This window comes from Suillus subaureus (assembly GCF_016647635.1).
Source record: "Suillus subaureus strain MN1 chromosome Unknown BJ212scaffold_140, whole genome shotgun sequence".
NCBI classification, from domain to species: domain Eukaryota; kingdom Fungi; phylum Basidiomycota; class Agaricomycetes; order Boletales; family Suillaceae; genus Suillus; species Suillus subaureus.
In genome coordinates, this window is record NW_024538696.1 from 20,453 (window position 1) to 39,203 (window position 18,751).

The following is an 18,751-nucleotide window of genomic DNA, read 5'->3' on the forward strand; positions in this document are numbered from 1 at the left end:
TCTCCAGCAGCCACTTGATACTAGGTGCTTCGAGATTGCTGGTGAGTATGTCAGGGAGGGCGGGGGCGTGTTCATTCTCCAACGAAACATCCGAATGTAGGTGGAGCGATTGTGCTTCTGGGTCCACGACCTTTATCAGGGAGTGCGGAACAACAAAACGCAGGCAGTTATGAAGCGTGGTGAATAACTGCTGAAGAGATCGTTGTGTGAATGTGCCGACCGCATGTACAGGCCCTGGGAACCGAAATCGGCACAGAATATCTTGGTAGTAGTAGATAAGGTTACCTCTAAATACTTCAGATACACGGCTCCATCTCGATCTGACAATACCAAGCAATTGTTCCAGCACGCCTGACATGAAACGGTCAACACTTGTGCACGCGGGAGAAGACACGACTCACCGTGCACTGACGTTGTGAGCTGCTGGAAATAACAGGATACTCGTTTGAGTACCAGGCGTAGAACCCCTGCAATATTTGTTGATTCAGACCAGGAACGACCACCAGAATTCAACAAAATGATCTTACTGTCCATGCGCAAGATGCGCAAGATCGTCGATATCGGCGTTTGAAATGGACAGGCAGGAGATATTAAACATGCCATCACTGTCAGCGAGTAGAACAGAAATCCGAAGATCGTCGTTGCAATAATGACCCAGGCGATGCTCGGCTGCTCGCACCATATATGGGCGCCAAGGGCGATTCCAAAGAGAAGAAGTGAGAATTGAAGTAAGACCGGAAAAGATTGTACGACAGCATCAAAATACCATGTGACGAGGCCTTCGAACTTCTCCTGTCTGCGCTTTCCTCGTTCCTCCTGCGAGCCGCGGCCATATCTGTTCGACTTGTAGTACCCAAGCCACTGCTTGCCTAATACGGCCCCGAATGCAGCAAGCAAGCTCATGGACAAGCTTGCGTATGCGATCGTTTGGATCCATAGGGTCGGTGCGGGAGGCGACAACGTTGATACTGGATCTGCGGGTGTAGAGCCCGCCGCAGCGAGGTTGCCGAGTCCGATGTATACGAGTTGCTTCAGAAGGGCATTCGTGGTGTCGCTGGGGTCGGGACTGAGATTAGCCTCCATCGCTACAATAAAAGAAGTGCTGACGGCGGAGAAAAGACCAGACTGATCAACATCAGTCTTCAAACGAGTCAACGATAAGCATACGAAACCTACGAAGACCAAGACAATGTCCATGTCACCAGTGTATCGCTCGAGGAACTCGCCGTCGTGTTCCTCTGCGACTCGTTTGTACACCCCCCAGAAACGAGACCGTTTGTCCTTGCCAATCTTCGACGCAACCGTCGAGTCCTGGAGAACATCCAACACTTGTCTCATGACGTTTGCCCTGCGCATAGGATGTGGTCAGCTGCGATCGCTCAGCTTATTTTTCGCTCACAATTCGCTTAGAGTTGGCTGGTCCTTCTCCGCCACAACCTTTTCGGTTTCACTCAGACAATTTCAGAACTTGTTTGCCATCGTCATCGATAAAAACTTACGGAGTTAAATCACAGTCTGGTGCAACATTAGAAGTGATTTGCTATATGTCAGGTTCTGATGGTTGGGGGAGCCCTGTGTTCAAGCTGCAGTTCTGGTGAGGAGCGACACAAAAGTATCAGAGTAGAAACACTTACATTCCCGATGGCAGTTCCGCCGAAGGTTCACAATTTGTCTTGTCCCTGTCTTGCTGTCAGATGGCAGGCAGACTCCAGGACACCGCGACTTACTCATCTGTATGTCCTACGTCGTCACTCTCCGGGAAAGGTTGCTCAGCCAAGTCGTTGTAGGCGCGCTCATCCTTAACGCTGTTGGTGCCTGATGCTTGTGACATGAGGAAGTTGCACCTAGATTTGATTCCAAGAAAAGCTAGTGAAATTGGAAAGAGTCTGAGGTGAGCGGACAGAGCTAAGCAATAATACACAGCAAGTCGGTTAGGCGGCTATGAACAACACGTGCTTCAGAATGTTGACGCCGAGAATGTTCGTGACAGCTCCCTGCAGTAGACTGCGAGTATAGTCTCCCATCTAACATGTGTAAGGACAGAACGAAACCAAGAAAGTTGCGCTCGAGATCGATGTCAACGTTCTGGATCGCTGGCCTGCACCTGTAGGGCATTCAGCGCGACTCGTGTGTGAGCACCATGACCATTTGCTCTCGAGACAGATACTTACCCATTGTCAATGTAATTGTAGAGTCCTCCCTTTGGGCCCAATTGTTACGTGGCTGACTCGAATGTCTTTCTGTGATATCATTTATGTTTGTCGGCTAAAACTTGCTGAACTATTATGTATTCCACAAGTTGCGCGTAGCGGAAGGCATCTACCCCGCTTTTGCATCATGAAAGTGAACGAGGACCAGGAGAGCCAGCCTGTTAGATATGGCCGGCCAGCCGCATCAGACGCGGATAAGAATCAGATGCAGATCTGAGTACTGAGTCATCATCGAATTAGAGTTCCAACCACAAGCTGTTTTGGTTACAGTAGTACGTCCAAATCATCACACAATGTCGATTTTAACCACTAAACTTCTCCCAGTGGCTTTTCGCAAGAGATTTGAATGCAAGATAATATTGCAAGGCAATGCCCCTGCATTGCGGTGCCTCCTGGACCATACCATCATTAATATTGTAGTCACTTGCGACCTCACAGGCCTCACATTTCAACACCTCTGTCCTATCTGACGGATATCGACAGGAAATGGCTGCATCGCTCAACGCTTTGGTGACGGGCACCAAGTAGAAGGTGGGGCGCGCCTCAACCATGGTGATGCAAGGCATATTCATGGCATCAAGTGAATACAGGCCCCTCTTGTCGCTTGAACTGCTATGCCGTAATGGCTCCTACGATCATGTGTGCTTCGACATTTGAGCGACCCATCTGCGTCTTGTTCAATTGCAGAAAAAGTAGCATGTCTGATTCATCCTTCAAGCATAAGCTTATCTGCGCGACTTTACGGTTATCATCACAGATCAACGATGGGATATAGCGTGGTGAAAACACGCCATACCAACCATTTTCGAAGCCAACGGTAATAAGAACTTCACGAGCGAATTCGTCGATCCTCGGCACACGAACAGCCATACTATGATCCGGTGTAGTGGCATCGTGGAGATACTGGAGAAAATTGTACTTGCTGTCCGAGACATTGGCGTCAACACACACGTCCGGGTCGGTTGTGGTAAGTGCGGGATCAAGGCCTGTCGCGCGGTTAAAGGCACCTCTGTCCCTTGGGAAAGAATTGTTGTGGTGGTATAGCAGTACTTGACGGTTATGTCATATGCCATCAGCTCATTGTCACCCCATTTGCCGCTTGAGTTTGCAAAACGAGTAACATTGGCTGTATTCTCTTTCTCTTTAGGGGCAAAATGTTAGAGAAATGAGAATGATCGGTCACTGAAAATTTCCTTCATCTCGGATTAAGTTACGTCGCTGGCTGACACTGTGAAAGTTGTTCTGTGCAATCTCAAGTGAGGTAGCTGAAAAAAGGGGGGTATTGCTCGAAGGTGGATCTGACGTCACATCACAGGCTACAGCTGAGTTATTGAGTGACACGCGCGACCCTCTACCAAACGATCGCGACGGGTGGCAGATGTGCACATACTATTGATGGCCTTTCACAGGTCTACCCCACCCAAAACACAGCCCGAACCTCAGCGTTTGAGGCTGTCTCTCGGAAGGGATAGCATTGACCGTGAAGGCCCACCTCCCCTGTTGTGACCGCAGACTAAGCTAGTTGGAGCTGGGGCAACCACTAGATATCGTGCCAGTCGAACTCACCAGGTAATCCAGGGACGTCCCAGAAAGAAGAAAAGCAAGACGCTTGCCGCCCATGCCAATCTGGGAGGAATTACTGGAGTAAGCACACCGCTGCATACATCATACGGGATACTCGTTTTCATTCATGTAAAGTCGGTACATGACTAGGTTTTGCATTTTTGCCTGGAGTATTTGGTCGTTTCGAGCTGATTGCGAGCTTGTTGCAAGCGTTGAACGTTGAGGCGCCTGCAGTTCTTTCGGCTCTACCCACTATAATTTCAGCGTGCAATCATCGAGCTGGGCACGTATCTCCTTCATCTCGCAGTCTGCGCACAATCCTGATCCGAGCGCGCTTGACCCACTTGACGAGATGACATTACCCTGCATCACAATGGTGCACAACGCCCCTCACTTTCTACATCGTTACCGATACCAAAGTGACACTGTTGTCATTGGAGAATACCTGCCGTCTAAGACAGGTTGCGAAATGCAAAGTCGAGAGTCACGGCTGTGGTATGAAGGTCCCAGTGTATAGTAGGAATGTGAGTTGCGGCATTATGCCGTGTCCAGGGCCACTGGGAGATATTTTTCGTTTCATGTTTCACGTTGTCTTTGATCGTAAAACCCTATCCTGTTTTGCAAATTTTCACATACAACAGCATGCAATATACCTACATCTGCATCGTATCCTCCTTCTCCCACCCAGGGTTCTTCTGTAATATGACAAAGCCCTCTAGAACATGCGCATACGGGATGAATTCTTCCGTCGCCAACTCCGCGCGCTCTGTCGTCCCCAGTCGTACAGGCGTCTGGTGCGTCTGGAAGCCTGATATCGTGCGTGGTTTGCCAGCTTGGCCAACGACATCCACAGCCTATGCCACGAATAAGGAAAAGCTACACGCGACATGAAAGAGGAAAACTGTGAACTCACCTGACCGACACGAACAGTGACAGGCTTGCTCTCGAGGTCCTCATCAAGCGTGATGAGGAAGCGAGGATACATGGCGGTCACGAGGAAGTACAACATCCAATGGTACTTGTCGAGCACGACTATATGCACTTATCAGAATCCGTTGCATGAATCAGACCGAGAGGACTCACAGGCTTTAGCATCCGTAAACGCCATGATCGTCGCCAGTAAACCCGCAATAGCCGGCCGACTCATGATATTCCTATCCGAGAAGAAAGGATTGATCCCAATCGTGCCCTTGCCCATGTGCACGAGACCTTGTGCGATGCGCACCATGAACAAGCAGTCAGGCTCCTTGTAGTAGTACCCCGCGAGCTGGCGGAGCATCTGTGCGAGCCGCGCATTGTTCGTGCCCGCGCCGACAAGGCCCATTGCAAAGATAGCGTTGAGTGCGACTGCGAGGTCGTGGTCGTGACTATATTTCGAGAGCGTGTCGAGGACGGGGAGCTGTGGATTTGAGGCGCTGATGAGGCCGAGAGCAAGGGGAACAGATTTGCGGATGATGGGATCGCCGTAGTGCATCTGAGAATGATACTCGTTAGCAAGGCGACTGGACATTATTTCTGCCAAAAAGATATACCAAGTGGTTGAATTGTCTCATGGACATCTCAGCACCGATGTCCTCGCCCATGGCGATCATCGCAATACCAAGAACGGCGAACGATTGGAATGTATCATCGGGTTTCTTGTCCTCTTTCTTCTCATCCTTGTGCTCATCCTTCTTCCCCTCCGCGCTCTCGGCTTGCTCCTTCTCCTTGAGGGCATCAAGGTGCTCGCCACACAAGTGCAGCAATCTCTGTACCCGCAGGACGTTCCCGGTGGCAACGAAGGAGCACACCTCCACAAGAATCTGCGCCTGCCTCGAAATCGGGTGCTGAATAGCCTTCAGCGTCTCGAGCGTGGCATCCGAAGCATCCTGCAAGCCTACGACTCTGACTCAACACATCCCCCAACTCAAAAAAACTTATGAAAACGTACCAACGTAAAGCAGCGCCAACCCCAAGGCCATAAATCGTCCCCACTTCTCGTCCAGAGCCTTATCATCTCTCTCCATCAGCGTTTGCAAGATCGTGCTCGTAATCTCCCCGTTACCACTGCCTACGAACACGAATCCCAGTGCGAGTGCACTGAGTGCAGCGATCTCCATCGACACGCCGTCGTCTGCGACCGCAGGAAGGAGAAGAGCGAGCAAGTCCTCACGGTGCGAACCTGCGTATGCTACGCCGAGCCCCATGATTGCAGCTGTTTTGAGTGGGACGGATTGATTCTCTACGTGTTCTGCTAGCAGCGCGAGGGCGGCGTCTGCTTCCGTGCGTACACCTGCATTCAGCAGGCCTGTAGCGAAAAATGCACCAGCCTAAATAATTAATAGGGATACACGGTGACGCGGAGTAAACAATACCTTGATCCACTCTTCAGGGGAGTATGTATACCTGTCGATGTGGCTGAGACCAACGTCCGTGTCCCAGAGGAGTCCGAGCCCAAGACTGGCTGCAGCGCTCATCATGCCTAGAAAAAGGTTGTGAGTGTGCCGGCTTCACGATCTGGTAAGATAATCACCGTGGTCTTTGTTCTTGTAAACCCAGCTGTTGCCTTCCTCGGCTTCCACCATCAATTTGTCATTACCAAAGCCAGCGTTGACGAACGCATTGACAAACGTGCCTGCAAGGTTAGCACGAGCGGAATCGACATTGGCAGACAGCCCTGATCCTAATCATAGTTCAGAAAGACAGACATAACTTCAAAAAGTGAAACGTACTTGTAGTCTCAAGATGACTCTTGTAGACATCTTCAAGGCTCTTCGGATCTGCAACGCCCACCTCTTTTCCGAACTCCTTGAAGTGTCTACTGAGCTGTGTGTTGCTTAGGCAGTCTAGGATGTCTTCTGGGAATTCATCTTCTGCGTCCGCGTCTTCTGAAGCAGACGCTTTCAGCCATTCGATGGGAATTTGTGCACGTGCAAGAAGGAAAGCAAGCTGCTTCTTCATTACCCTGAGCAAATATGAGTGAGTATCAATGTGCATGTGACGCGACTTACGGGTTGCCCGAGGCATTGAAGTCTTGTCGGATGAGTGCAGCGTCATTAAGGCGGATCGCGACACCGAGAGCTTCGGGGAATTTGGAGAATTGGAGGTAGATCTTGTGTATTGTGCGCAAGAAAGTGACATCGTCAGGAGGAGGGAGGAGTGTGACACATCTACAAAAGAGATTTGAGACATGAGAATATGGACGCGAAGGCAAACATACCGATCCATGTACGCACACACACGACCGAACGTGTTTGCGTCTACGAGACTTGCTATTCGGTCAACAATCTCGAGCTCCACGAACAAGTCAACGGCGTCTGGCTCGGCGTTGTGGCCCAGGAAAAACGTAGCGCATTCTAAGCCGAGATTGTGTAAGTCTTCGATGGTGCCAGGGACCGGAGCAGGCTTTGATTTAGGCGCGTCTGAATCAGCCTCTGGTGGTGGTAAGGGGACTGCTTCTTCACCCTCTTGACGGATGGTGTACTCCTCTCCTAGTTCAGCAGCAAGATGACGAACGTATTCATGCCCCCAAGAACCGGGTTCAGAAATTTTGGATGTAGGAGGGAGGAGAGATGCAGAAAGAAGGCGATAGCGGAGGGTCCCTCGTGGTTCAGTGTCGGAGTATGTCATAGCGAGAACAGAGAGAATGTCGGCGAATAGACTCTGCATGGTGATAAGTCATTGTCATACAAAAAGGCTTTTCTCGCACCTTGTTTTCGGATACGGGCCATGTCTCGAACAGCTCCTGCAAGCCGGGATAATGTGGGCGTAGAAACTTGAGCGGTTTCGGAACAGAAGTCATGGATGACGTAGATGTTCTTATGAGTGTCCGGAGCGTTTCAAGAGCAGGACGGTAGAGATCCGTGTTTAATTCCTGCTACTAATTCAATTACTTGTTCTACTTTGATCATCAGTGGCACGTACCTTTAACCGTTCAATGAGCATCTCCAGCTCAGATTTGAGCTGTGCATCCTCTTCCGACTAGCAAATATAAATCAAGCTAATGTTGATTTCGCTAATGTGATTAACACTCACAAGTTCCTCCTCCTCATCCTTCGCACCATTCGCCTTGGTGTCTAGCTTCTTGTCCTCTTCTTTCTTCTTCTCCTTTGGATCCTTTGAGGGGACTGCAATCTCTGCTGCTGGTCGTTCTGCCATGGCTCGTGGATGTCTTTAAGATGGTAAAGCTAAAACAGTTAGGTACTTGGCAGCCAATAAGTCTCGACGCGCGTCGGGGACGCGTCACGCACCATGCAGGTGTCACACATATCCTGTTTTGGATTAATTGTGACGTTGCGTTTAGTTCCGTCACGCTATATCGGAAAAAAGTTTTTGGGCCGTTTTGAGAGTTACTAGTTTTGATGTACGGGCTTGCGACACCAAATTTTGGAATTCTACCCCTGAGGTACGTTAGAATAAGGACTCGGTTGTATGGCAACTAGCCATGGCTTTGTGGCACCAGCAAGCTCTGGTCACTGGTCTGAAGTCTGCTGCCTTTTGGATTTTCTTTTCCCCATCCACCACTCCCTTTCCTTCACAGCCTACATTACATACTCATACTCCAGTTCCTAGAGCCCATGGGTGGTTGGCACCCCAACCTGTTGTGTCTGACCTTGGGTCACCATTAAACCTATTGGCAAATTTTTGAAGACAGAATGTCTGTTCTTCCTATCAGTGGATCTGCCTATTATCATCCTATTTTGTTTTACATCGCTCTGCTAATATTTGTCAATGTTCAACCATCAGTGTTGTCCTGAAAAATGGCTTGCAATGGTCCTGCAATGACATTGTTTAATATCTTATGGTATTCTGTGTACACTTGCCATGTGATCATATTCAAATCCAGCCCTGCCAGCTGGCATGTCCCACCAAGCACACAAACAGTAGAGAAGATAAAATCCTAGCACTCAGAGGACCTGGCCTCAACAACATGGCTACACCCACAGTTTCACACTTCATTGAGACTGTCATCATCTGTCCCATCATTGTGGCTATAAACAGTCTTGTGCTTGCATCCCTCATGCCCTACGTGATGGCTGAATGGCTTGACTGGAGGCCAGTAAGCCCTCTGTTTGTGGATTTCAGGCCTTATAACCTTCTGATCAAATAGCACAAAAGATCACTGTATGTGTTATGTGTGACATTCTTGTGGTTGGCATTGACCACTTCAAGGATCAAGAAATTATCATTGGCACATGCAGTGCAGCTGTCATAGAATGCTTCACCCCCCTGTTCTACCTTGCCTACATGTTTCTGGTCCTGAATGCATTGCTACTTGTGATTGCTTTAAGTCACAGTTCACCAAAAATGACTATCATCACTGCAGTTTTTACTACCCCCATCTTCTAGGTGAACCTCACAATTCTCAATATACATAGCAAGTCTCCTCACTAGAGGTGCTGTGGTTGTATTTGGGTTTCTTGATGTACCCATGTCTTGCAAGGGTTGAATGTAGGGATTGAAGCATTTGTGATGGGCTGCAGTGGTTTTGCTGCAAGGTGATGTGGACAACATAGTGAGTTGTCAGATACAACTTTCATGTTGCTCTTAAGTCAGGCCCTGACAGTTGTTACAGTGTCTGGGCCATATCATCTGTATGAGTTTTAATTGTGCTTCTTCCTACTTGCTTCATCAGCAAAACCCTAATTTGGGTACAGCACCACAGCCACACATTGTGTCACAGGTCACATAGATTTTGTTGTAAAGGCTCTGCAGCACCACACAAGTATTGATTCTATGTAAAAATGAGTGTAATGAAGCCATAAACATGTATATAACAAGATGGTGTGCTAATACAGTGGCTCAAAAAACTGTCCACATGTTTTTGCATTTTTTACTATTTACAATATTGTGTGAGGATACATAAAGACCTCAGTGACATGCTGATACCATATTGTAGTGCTGCTTCAGGGCTTTGGATTGAGCACCACATCATGAGAATCAGAGGAGATATGGTGGAGATACAAGGCTTACAAAATCATGACTCATGTGGACAGTTTTTTGAGCACATATTAAAACTATATAAATCATCATTTATGACACCATAACAATCATGCCACCATTAAATAAATTATAAAGTGGTGTCATTATGTCATTTTAAAACCATATCTAACTATACAAACCAAAAATTTCCATATGTCATGGTTATATTCACCATGAAAGCCACCCCCCCCCTGCTCAAAGGGATAATATCCTCTCTCTTTCCTATTCTGGCCTCTCTGCTTGTCAAATTTCCTCTAGAACTGGAGTATCCAAGTCCACTGTTGCCAAGTTCATCAAAGAAAGTCACACAGACAAGGAAAACTTCTGTGAAGGGTGTCCATCCAAGCTCACCTCTACTGATAGGAGGGCTATTATTCAACATATCACTACAGGAAAGGCTGATAATGCTGTCCAGGTCACCTATTACATCAATTCCACCATCACATTCCCTGTCTCTTCACACACTGAGAAACATTCTCAAGACAGCTCATCTCAGGTCAGTAACAAGGAAGAAAAGGCTCTCCTCTCTATCACATATATGCAGAGAGGACTAGCACCCTTCTTGTTTCACATACTGTTGAGATATGCACCTAGGTTCGACCCAATCTGGGTGTGACCAAGTGAATGTTAGGTTTGAAGGTTTGCAGGGGGGTGTGATGTGTGACACACTGCACTTAGGTTCGATGACCAATGTTGGGGTAGACACATTCCCTTGTATACATGCAGTGCTAAGGGGCCGCAGTGATCCTCATGACCTGTGGCTGGAGATGCTCACCTCAAGAGCTTCATCTCGAATTTGACTTCCATCTGGCAACATGGCAATGTCTTCTTGCTATGTTATGGTAAAGTCTTGTCAGTGTGGATCCTCCAATGTTTGGTGAGTGAGCCATAGCTCAGTCCACAAGATGGACATGGTCTGAAACATTTCCCGTCCAAGTTTTCCACACCATGCCTGACCTTCATGTTGCCTCAGAGGCTAAGTTCCAGGATGTGTTATCTGTGCCTGCACAGTTCTCAATTGCTCCTTCGGGCAGCCTTTCCATTGCTGCATTACTGCTTATCAACCTGCCTACAGTGTTAGAAAACAGTGCTTCAGCTGCTAGAATTGTTTTTTCCAAACAGTCCCCTTTGCTCCAGTTGCCCATGGACTTTGTTTCATGACCTGTTCCACCATTTTGAACAGCCTCGTCCCTTCGCAATCGTGCTAGAGGTGCATTTCGAGATGGAGATAAATCAGTGATCCATCCTTCATTCCCCAATGACCTGCTTCCAATGTGGGTTGTGTCATACTGGGTCGCTATGTCACATGCACTTGAGAATCAGCATGATTGGCACGCATCACACAACTGGGTCTACAACAGATTTGATGTTGTTCCTACTGACGGACAAGAGTTGGAAATTATTGACGAGGTTCTAGATGTCTTAGAGAGCCTTCCATGGGATGCCCCTCTCAAGGGATTTGGTGCTCAGACAGATCTGAGGAGCACCGAGCTCCGACCGCTGTTAGGATCATGTCTAATTCATGGTTGTGTGTTGGACAGCATGATTGCTGTAGTGGTCCAGCGTATGCAAGCATCAGATGATGAAGACCTCCAGTCTGTTTCAGTCGAATCTCTCGACTTTGCAGATGTCCTTCGGCTTGGTGATAAACAGTGGAAGAGCTACGAGACGGACAAGGCTTTTGTTCACCTTCGTACCATTGGCTCTGCATTACATGAGGGTGCACTTCATTGTATCCTCCTTCCAATCAATATTGACAATGTTCATTGGGCTGCTATTGAGGTTGATGCTACAAACCAAAGCATCTCCTATGCCAACTCCCTTGGCTGGAGTTGGCCTAACGAAGACATTGATGCCATACATTGTTGGCTGGGCTATCATGGTTTTGCCAAATTCAACCAGGCGACCACACTCCAGCACAGCGAACAGCTCGACTCATTCTCATGTGGTATTGCAGCTCTAAATACTATCAAGCATGCCTTGTTTCAAGATCTGTTGTTCACTGACAATAGAGCTTTTTCCCTCCATATGGAGGAATTTCTTAATATCGTTTATGATCACCTTGAGGTATGGATATCTCATTCCCGGTGATGCAAATCTGAGACTCACTCTTCATGTGTTGCAGCTCTCCGATCCCAATGATGACCCAAACGACAGCTCATATTCAGACAGTGATGATGTCGAGATACAAGAAACTCAGCCACCATCCCCCCCAACTCTGCCTACACATCATCCACAGCAAAAACCAAAACTCAACCTCCATGCCACCAATGCAGATCTGAGCACCGGTCTGTTCAAGTTTTTCTCGACGGTTTCATGTGATGAGCATTTAAAGCTTGCCTGGAAGCCTTCCACTTGGGAGCTCAAGGACCGGGATCAGCAGGAGCAGGCCCGTTGCCAGGAAAAGTTCAATGTGTTTGAGAAGGCTGCTTGAAAGCATGAAATGGCAGCTGAATATAAGAGACAACAGCGAGCCCATGAAAAAGATGCCAAGCAGGTAAGCATAACTTTCATTCCTATTGCCGTGCTTTATGTCTCATGTGGTCTGTCATCAGAAACCAACCGTAGAATCTGTTCTTCATGATCATACTCCCCAACTGCTAGCAGTCACCATTGCTGAGGCTTCATGCCCATACCGTCAATTGCAAAGGCATGCTCGCAGCATGCAAAAATGCACCTCAGGCCAGAAGCGCAAGCGGGAGGACACAGAGGCTCATCGTGTCAACTGGCAGAGCCCTCTTTTATGGCTGACCATCAAAACAGCTGCCATTCATGTTGGCTATGGAATGTCACTGATTGAGATTGAGCACAAGCTTAAGTGAGTCGATCCCTCCCACTTTCATGGTATTTCTGCCCAAGTTATAGGAAGGTGGATTGACCAAAGTGGGACACAGCCAGTATGGCATGCCAGTGTCCTTGCTCGTGTTCAAAAGGGCAACCTTCCCTTGATGACTGCAACACCACCAGGCATCCTTGCAAAGTATCCTGAAGTCACAAATACCATCATCGAAGATCTCTGTGCTCTGCATGCGGTTGGCGTGGCTTTGGACACAATGTGTTGTTGTGGTGTAATTATTGCTCGCATCACTGTCTCTTGCCCAGAAATCTTTGAGGCCACTGCCAAGGATGGCTCAAAATTTCAATGTACTGAGTCTCTGTCTGGACCAATTTTATTGTCTGACTTTAACTATCCGTGATTGTGCGATCTTCAATGCTTCCTTCTATGTCAACATTGACCAGACCAACATCGTGTATCAACCTGCGAACACCACTACTTACAAGGAAGTTGGTTCCAAGCAAGTCGCAGTGATTGGACAGGAAGAAAAACAAGCATTCACTGTGCTCGTTGGCATCTCTGCCTCTGGGGATGCTCTTCCATTCCAGGTCATCTATTGTGGCAAAACTGCTCGTTTGCTCCCCTCAAAAACCACACCACGATTCAAGGACGCACAAGACTTGGGCTTTGAGCTGTGCTTCTCCAATACTGATACCTATTGGTCCACATTCCAGCTCATGTGTGATTATGTTCACAATATTCTAGTTCCCTACTGGACAAGACAGAAGGAGCTCATTGGGGCTCCTGATGACCAGGAATGTATCCTACAGCTGGATGTTTGGTCAGTACACAAGTCCGTGCAGTTTCACACTTGGCTTGATCAGCAGTACCCATGGATCAAGTACTGCTTTGTTCCTGGTGGCTGCACCGGAATTGCTCAGCCATGTGACGTTGGCGTCCAATGCCCATTCAAGCTTGCCATCAAGTGATCTCAACATGCTGATATCATTGAGGAATCTTTGTTGTTGCTGAAGAAAGATGAAGCTGCACATGTCATCTGACTCGACACAACATTACCCACACTCCGTGATAGATCTTTACAGTGGCTCATCAACGGTTACCATGCTATCAACAAGCCTGATGTGGTCAAACAGGTATGTCACTCACATTGTCCTCATTTTACTTACTGATGTTAAAACACTCCTGCAGTGTTTTTTCAGTGTAAGGCTGGCACAACATTCAATCTCTTTTCAAGAGCCTCACTAGTCATGAAGCGCTTCATGCACTATGTGATGTGCAAAAAAACGACACCATGACTTGGGAACGCATCAAAACGGCTCAATATAAGACTCCAAAGCCAACAAAGAAGTAGAGCCACCTTTCATGCATGCTGCAGATGTCGAGCTTGATCCTAGCATGTTTTGGTGGATACGGTTCTGCAACACATTGCATTAGGTGAATCACTGTCCCTCATGGCTATAGCACTGATGATTTGGGTAATTTGCTGGTGGATAAAGTCAGAGAGCTATGAGCAGGGGTACTGGATGACATGACAGGGCTTCAATCTATGGCTGATGGGTCTACGGAGGTTGAGGCTGAGGGCTGTGGCAAGTGCAGATGTGTGCGAACACTCAGTACAAAGACTTTGGATGCATTAGATGTTTTTTTTTGCGTTTTTACCACTTGTCACAATTTAGGTTCAACAGCCTCAAAATTGGTGTGACCATTATGAAAAATAGGTTCGATTCACCAGGCGTGTGATGGTGTGACAACCTAGGTGCATATCTCACAGTATATACCTTGCCATCTGACCCAATCCTATTTATTGTGGTCTTATATGATCATATAACATGCTTCCAGTCCATGTAATCCAATTCTGATGGGCTAAGGCAAAGGCTAGTCATCTCTGTTTATGTGTGATAGAGAGAACAGCAGGAGATGGGACTGGAAATAGGACTGGGGATGCAAGATTTGGAGCAGGGAGAGGGTATCATCATTGCTGTGAAGGAGTTGAGGACTGCAGCCAGCAGTATGCTGGAGAGCTTCAGTCAACAACTATTGGCCCGTAATTATGACCATGTGTTAGAATCCTGGACTCATGGAAAGTCATAGGGCAATGCATGTGTGGAAGTGGAAGTATCAAGACCTGAATGAAATCAATATTGAATCATCAGTCATCTCTGACTTGGGCAACATATGTCAGGGATGCATCGATGAGGCCTGAGGAACAACAGGCATGAGATGCAAATATTCGGGAGACCAGCATGGAAGGTTGTTCCATGACGTTAAAACTAGACACTGTCACTAACAGATTCTGTGCTCGGCTGCCCAGTCACATCCTTTGATTGATATGCACAGGAAGACAAAGACAGGACGATAAACACAGATTTATTGAAAACCATTCATCCCTGTATCACAATCGCCCTTCTTTGGTGGAGGTGTAAAGAATAGCATTGTAATCAATGATTTGTCCACCAGAAGTGAATCAGTGCTATCCTCGCCCGCGCCATGTTCATCTCCTTCCTCATGCACCACATCATTCTGCCTTTCAAGATGGTCAGTTCTTGATAAGCTGTCTGCATTTCCGTGGCGTAGGCTTCGCAGTCTCGGCCTCCGTTTCCTGGAAGTCCAGATAGATGGGGTTCTACAAGTGAGATACCGATAATGCTGTCAAAGGACATGAACTCACCTTCACAGAGCAGTTGTGTGTTCAGACGAAGCTATGACACGTAGGGCTGCGGCTTGGAGGTTCGTCAGCAGCTGGCCGCTGCAAGCAATGCGAGAGAATTGTTGAACGCGCATCGGGTCCAGAACTGCGACGAGGATTTCAGTGGTGTGGTCGAGTAGTATGAATGATACATACCTCTGTAGCCAATTTCTCAAGGACGTCCGGGAAATGCAGCACTATGAAGGTACCTGGGATGGTTTATGACGACTTGTCAAAGCTGCGCCTCCGTTTCTGAAAAGTTTGAGCGATGGAGCCCGCTTCTACATCTGAAAAGTCGACGATGCTGTCAAAACACGTGAACCTGCCTTCATAAGGCGCAGCTACCTGTTCACACAAGTGATGATACCTACACTTGCAGCTTGGAGGTTCTTTAGCAAGTGCTGCGTGGCGGAACATTTTGGGATGTGTATCGGGTCTGGAACTGCGACTAGGACTTGAGAATTGCAATTGATTAGTATGGGGAATAGCACGTACCTCCATAGCTAATTTCTTGAGGACATCCTAGGAATGCAGCGTGATGAAGGTGTCTGGGATGCTCTGATACGTCTTGTCGATGCTACTAGCGTGCGTCAAATAACAATCACGCACAGAAGCAAATGTTAGGCCATTCATCAGTCTGCACCACCAAAAAAACAAGAGTTGAAACTAACGGGACCTACACAACCCTTGTGGGCGGTCAATATTGAGATGAACGAAACTGGGCAGGACCACTGACGCACTTCAGCGGGTGCGTGGGGTCTGAGATGGATATGTTCTGAATGACTATCATGGGAATGATCTGCTCCCGCTGTAGGGATGTGCGATGTGAAGACCTGGCAGTGTACTCTATATGACGGACGTCAACTTCGCTGATACGGTTCCTGGAGCTTATCATTTGTCGCTCAATGACCAATGTCAAGATTGCCCAAGAAGTGCTTGACCGAGGTGAGGCCGATGTGATCCTCGTTGAACTGGATCGCGCGTGAGTGCATATTCTGCTAATCGTGTCTTCTCAGATATAAATCATCTCGTCGAACGCGTTACTAAGATAAAAGCCAAGCAGCCTGCTGTGGCCCATGTCCTAGTAACACGTACGGACGTGCTGCTCGAGTTTGGCTTGGCATGTGAAAACAAAGTACGTCATTGACATTCAAACAGCACCCTGTGCTTATGTTGGTCAGGTTTTCATTTGCAACTTACCCCTCAGACAAGGCAATGCTTTTCAACGTCAACAATGTCCTACACGTGTTCATGACAGTTGCAGGCACCTAACCAGCTTGCTGTACACCACTGCTTATCTGTGCGCTCAGACTTCTTCATCCCACTGGCTTTGATTTTGAATCTAACTCATGTCAAAAGCATCAAGCACTGACGGCGCCGAGGGCCAGCGTGTCCATACAAATGAGCAGCCTGCTCAAAAACAAGATACCTCAGGAACCCTGGGGACTTCAGAGTAAGTGGCGCTTCCGGGGATCCGTCACCCATATAATAGCGAGATAGGGAGCAGGAAAATGGCGGACCTTCAGCAGTGGAGCTACCATCAGGGATGTAAGTGATTCTGCACTGATAACTATGTGTCACTCCTCATCAGAACTGCAGCGCGAACACTGGGCCTTTCCACAGCCATCAGAGCCTCACGAACAAGAAAGTGCTTCCAAAGTTGCACCGCAGGGTGATTTAGTATCGTAAATACCTATCAATGGCAATTTTAAACAAGTCATGAACTATCTCAGCCAGGCGGAAAAGGTTGTGGCGGAGAAGGACCAGCCAAATCTCGGCGAATTGTGAGCGAAAAATATGCCAAGTGATCGCAGCTGACGACACCTTACACGCAGAACAAATATCATGAAGCAAGTATTAGATGTTCTCCAAGACTCGACGATCGTATCCAAGAGTGGCAAGGACAATCGGTCTCGTTTCTGGGGAGTGTACAAAAGAGTCGCGGAGGAACACGACGGCGAGTTCCTCGAGCGATACACCGGCGACATGGACATCGTTTTGGTTTTCGTAGGTTTCGCGTGCCTATCTCTGACCCGTTTAAGACTGATACTTGATCAGTCCGGTCTTTTCTCAGCTGTCAGCACGTCTTTTATAGTGGCGATGGAGTCCAATCTCAGTCCCGACCCCAGCGACACCACGAATGCCCTTCTGAAGCAACTCGTGTACATCGGACTCGGCAACTTCGCTAAAGCAGGTTCCACTCCCGCAGACCCAGGATCTACGTGGTCGCCGGCTGCGCCAGTCGTAAGGATCCAAATGGTGGCATACGCAAGCTTGTCCATGAGCTTGCTAGCAGCATTCGGAGCCGTGCTAGGCAAGCAGTGGCTCGGATACTACAAGTCGAACAGATATGGTCGCGGCTCGCAGGAGGAACGAGGAAAGCGCAGGCAAGAGAAGTTCGACGGCCTCGTCTCATGGTATTTCGATGCTGTCGTGCAGTCCTTTCCGGTCTTGCTTCAGATCTCCCTTCTTCTCTTTGGTATCGCCCTCGGCGTCAACATGTGGTGCGAGCAGCGCAGCATCGCTTGGGTGATCATTGCCACAACGGTCTTCGGATTTCTATTCTATTCACTGACAGTGATGGCATGTTTGATATCTCCCGCCTGTCCGTTCCAGACCCCGATATCGACGGTGTTGCGTATGTTACATACCGACAGTAAGGCCATTTTATAAATTCAATGGTTATTACTTTCAGTCTCAATCAATATCACAGGAGCTCTACGCCTGATATTTGAACCAGTCTCTAGGTATTTCCAGCGGCTTACGACGTCAGCGCACGGTGAGCCATGTTTTCTTACGTATGGTCAAATTTTGACTGTATCTTGTCAGTCGTGCTGCAACGATTGCTTGCTGCCCTCAGACCAAGTTGGGCCAGGTTTTCCGAAGTACTGGCAGGTACGTTCTTATTTACTCTTATACAGGATACCTAGTGCTTATTCACTCCCCAGGCCCTGTGCGTGCTACTGGCGCATTTGTACGACGCTCTCTTCAGCTGTTATCCACCGCGCTTCACAAAGGGCTGCGTTCTTTTGTTCCGCGCTCTTCGGCAAATGTTGTAGACTCAGAGGCACAACCGCTCGACCAGGATCTGGATGTTTTGGCGGAGACTGAATGCACCTTTACCCTGGACCCTCGGACATACCCACCAGCAATCTCGAAGCGCCTAGTGTCAAGTGGCTGTCGTGACATCCACGATCCTGAAGTGTTTCTCACTGCTGTCAGTCTTGTTCCACAGATTGAATGGCCCCTGGATCTTGACATCTCGGACATACTGCCTCAGCTGTATGACATCTTTACAAGTTGCGTCGACATTCAGAGCCGAATCGTACCGTCGTTGGAGGACAAAGCTTCTGCATGTACAGTGGCTCTAAGTCATTTATACTGTGGACGTGTTCTTCAGGCATATCCTGGTTGTGGTGAATTTCTCAGTCGCGGGAGAAGGGACTATGACGTGTTTCTTCAGATGTGGCTAAGTCTGCAGCCCATGCGTACAGCCGACGAGATGATGCTCACCGCGACTATGGATCTTTGTCT

General features: G+C 48.1%; 2 protein-coding genes across 2 annotated transcripts; both read right to left on the bottom strand.

Moving 5' to 3' along the window:
- Positions 1–858: 858 nt before the first annotated feature.
- On the bottom strand, positions 859–1,338 carry BJ212DRAFT_1288026 (uncharacterized protein; the record flags this gene model as incomplete). Its single annotated transcript, XM_041332018.1, has 2 exons — positions 859–1,125; positions 1,177–1,338. Coding segments are annotated over 2 exons (429 nt in total), but the record flags the coding sequence as incomplete, so codon positions are not given.
- A 1,168-nt stretch (positions 1,339–2,506) lies between these two features.
- BJ212DRAFT_1401895 (uncharacterized protein) lies at positions 2,507–2,842 on the bottom strand. The gene has a single exon (XM_041337341.1). It carries the CDS (start codon positions 2,780–2,782, stop codon positions 2,513–2,515), a length of 270 nt encoding a protein of 89 aa, XP_041185748.1. The 5' UTR covers positions 2,783–2,842; the 3' UTR covers positions 2,507–2,512.
- Positions 2,843–18,751: the final 15,909 nt, after the last annotated feature.

What these genes read in the sequence shown, in the direction of transcription:
- BJ212DRAFT_1401895 (XM_041337341.1), bottom strand. Translation starts at nt 2,782, where the DNA reads ATGAATATGCCTTGCATCACCATGGTTGAGGCGCGCCCCACCTTCTAC.